This window comes from Camellia sinensis, chromosome 2 (genome assembly GCF_055761805.1).
Source record: "Camellia sinensis isolate YWXY chromosome 2, ASM5576180v1, whole genome shotgun sequence".
In the NCBI taxonomy this organism is placed as follows: Eukaryota; Viridiplantae; Streptophyta; class Magnoliopsida; order Ericales; family Theaceae; genus Camellia; species Camellia sinensis.
The window spans coordinates 153153637-153155500 of record NC_138962.1 but is presented as its reverse complement, the minus strand read 5'-3'; the positions used below and the strand labels follow the sequence as shown (position 1 = coordinate 153155500).

General features: G+C 36.1%; 1 protein-coding gene across 1 annotated transcript; it reads left to right on the top strand.

The window, feature by feature from the left end:
• The first annotated feature begins 347 nt into the window (after positions 1–347).
• Positions 348–1571, top strand: LOC145819159 (uncharacterized). Its single transcript, XM_082913118.1, has 4 exons — positions 348–546; positions 646–757; positions 1046–1335; positions 1459–1571. Exons 1-4 carry the CDS (start codon positions 348–350, stop codon positions 1569–1571), a joined length of 714 nt encoding a protein of 237 aa, XP_082769244.1.
• Positions 1572–1864: the final 293 nt, after the last annotated feature.

Here is a 1864-nt window from a genome sequence, read left to right as displayed (position 1 = left end):
TGATGAAGTTGTCTACGGGTTATAAATGGTTTGTGCATGGAAGGGTGTTGATGAATTCTGGTATTTTTTTTTATTATGAAGTTGGATAATGTGCATACTTGTGGGGTTGTTGCTCGTAGATCTTGAAGCAAAATGGTTGGTTCTAGACTTATGTCTGATATTGTTCATAATGATATTAGTGATAATCCGTTGACTCGTTCTATTGAAGTTAAAAAAAGTTGAAGAAGCAATATGGTATAGATGTTTCTTATCAGGTTGCATGGTTAGGAGTTGATAAGGCAAGAGGTGGGTTGTTTGGTGATTTTGCAAGTTCTTTTGACCAACTTTGATGGTACCTTGAGACGGCTATGAGAACGAATTCGGGAAGTGTGTTTGAATTAGATGTGGATGAAAGTAGTAGGTGTTTTCGGAGGTTGTTTGTGGCATTTCATGGATATTTGTATGCCTTTCAATTTTGTCGTCCGTTGTTGTTTGTTGATGGTACATTTTTGAAGGGGCGTTACAAGTGGCATTTGCTTGCAGCAACATCAAAGGATGGTAATCAAGGTATGTATTTATTTGCAGTTAATATAGTTTTGGTTTGTCATTGTGTTATTGTATTGTGAGTCTGCTAATTTTTGCAGTTTCATGTTATTTTGTTTGTAGGTCTGTTTCCTTTGGCTTTTGCGATTGTTGACGCTGAAAATCAAGATAATTGGATGTGGTTCTTAAGTCAGTTGTTGAAGGCTGTTGGTTCAGGCCAGAGATTGACCTTTGTGTCTGACCGTCAACATGAATTGCTAGACGCTCTTTCAGTGGTTTTTCCCAATGCACATCATGCATATTGCTTGAATCATTTGAAGAGAAATTTGATTGACAAATTGGTTGGACTTCGTACTAACTATAAGCTGAGTTTGATGAAAATATTAGTTAAATGTGCTTATGCGCCAACTGTTGCTTCTTTCCAACATTATATGGAGAAATTGAGGCGTATTGCTGGGAATGGTAGAGTTGATAGTATGTTGGATGGTTTGCAAAATGATAAGTGGGCCAATGCATTTTTTAGAGGGAAACGATATGGTGAGATGTCATCTAATGCTGCCGAGTCTTACAATAATTGGATTGGTGGGGCCCGTGAGTTGCTTATTACTTGTATGGTTGATATGATTAGGGTTCAAATCATGACTCAATTGTCTAATAGAAGAGCTGAATCCAAAAGATGGACAACGAAATTGTGTCCAGTTATGGAAAAGAAGTTAGTGGACTCTTTGAAGCTAGCTAAGTCTTGGGATGCAATTGTTGCTAGTAATACTGTGCTTGAAGTTCATTATTCTATTTCTTTTTATGTTGATATTGGTAGACAGACTTATTCTTGTCATGAATAGCAGTTGAATGGTTTTCCTTGTTGTCATGCTGTGCATGCTTTGCGTAGTAATGGTAGAGATATGTATGATTTCATTGATTCTTTTTTTCATGTAGATTATTTTAGAGAGTCATACAAGGAATCTATTTATCCAGTGCCTTCAAGTGAGAGATTTGACTTTGATGGTGCCGGTAGTTCGATTATCAAACCTCCTATAACGAAGAAGTAGCCCGGGTGGAACAAGAAGAAGATGATACCTTCTAGGGGTGAGAATGTGAAGCAAATCAAGTGTGGGAGGTGCTTGAAACATGGGAATCACAATAAGAAGACGTGTAAGGCTGCTATTTGAGGCCACAGTCTATTCTTTTGTATTTGTATTTGAATTTGAGGAATTATGATAATAAAAAATGTGATACTTGATATTATGAAAGTAATGAATAAAGTTGGTTGCATTGTTTTTTCTTTTTTGATGTGTTCTTTAGTTATTGAAGTTGTTTTGTAATAGTTTTGTTTTTTTTTTTT

What these genes read in the sequence shown, in the direction of transcription:
- LOC145819159 (XM_082913118.1), top strand. Translation starts at nt 348, where the DNA reads ATGAGAACGAATTCGGGAAGTGTGTTTGAATTAGATGTGGATGAAAGT. An exon ending in ATCAAAGGATGGTAATCAAG is followed by an intron (nt 547 to 645) that starts GTATGTATTTAT and finishes TTTTGTTTGTAG; the next exon opens with GTCTGTTTCCTTTGGCTTTT. An exon ending in GGCCAGAGATTGACCTTTGT is followed by an intron (nt 758 to 1,045) that starts GTCTGACCGTCA and finishes TGCATTTTTTAG; the next exon opens with AGGGAAACGATATGGTGAGA.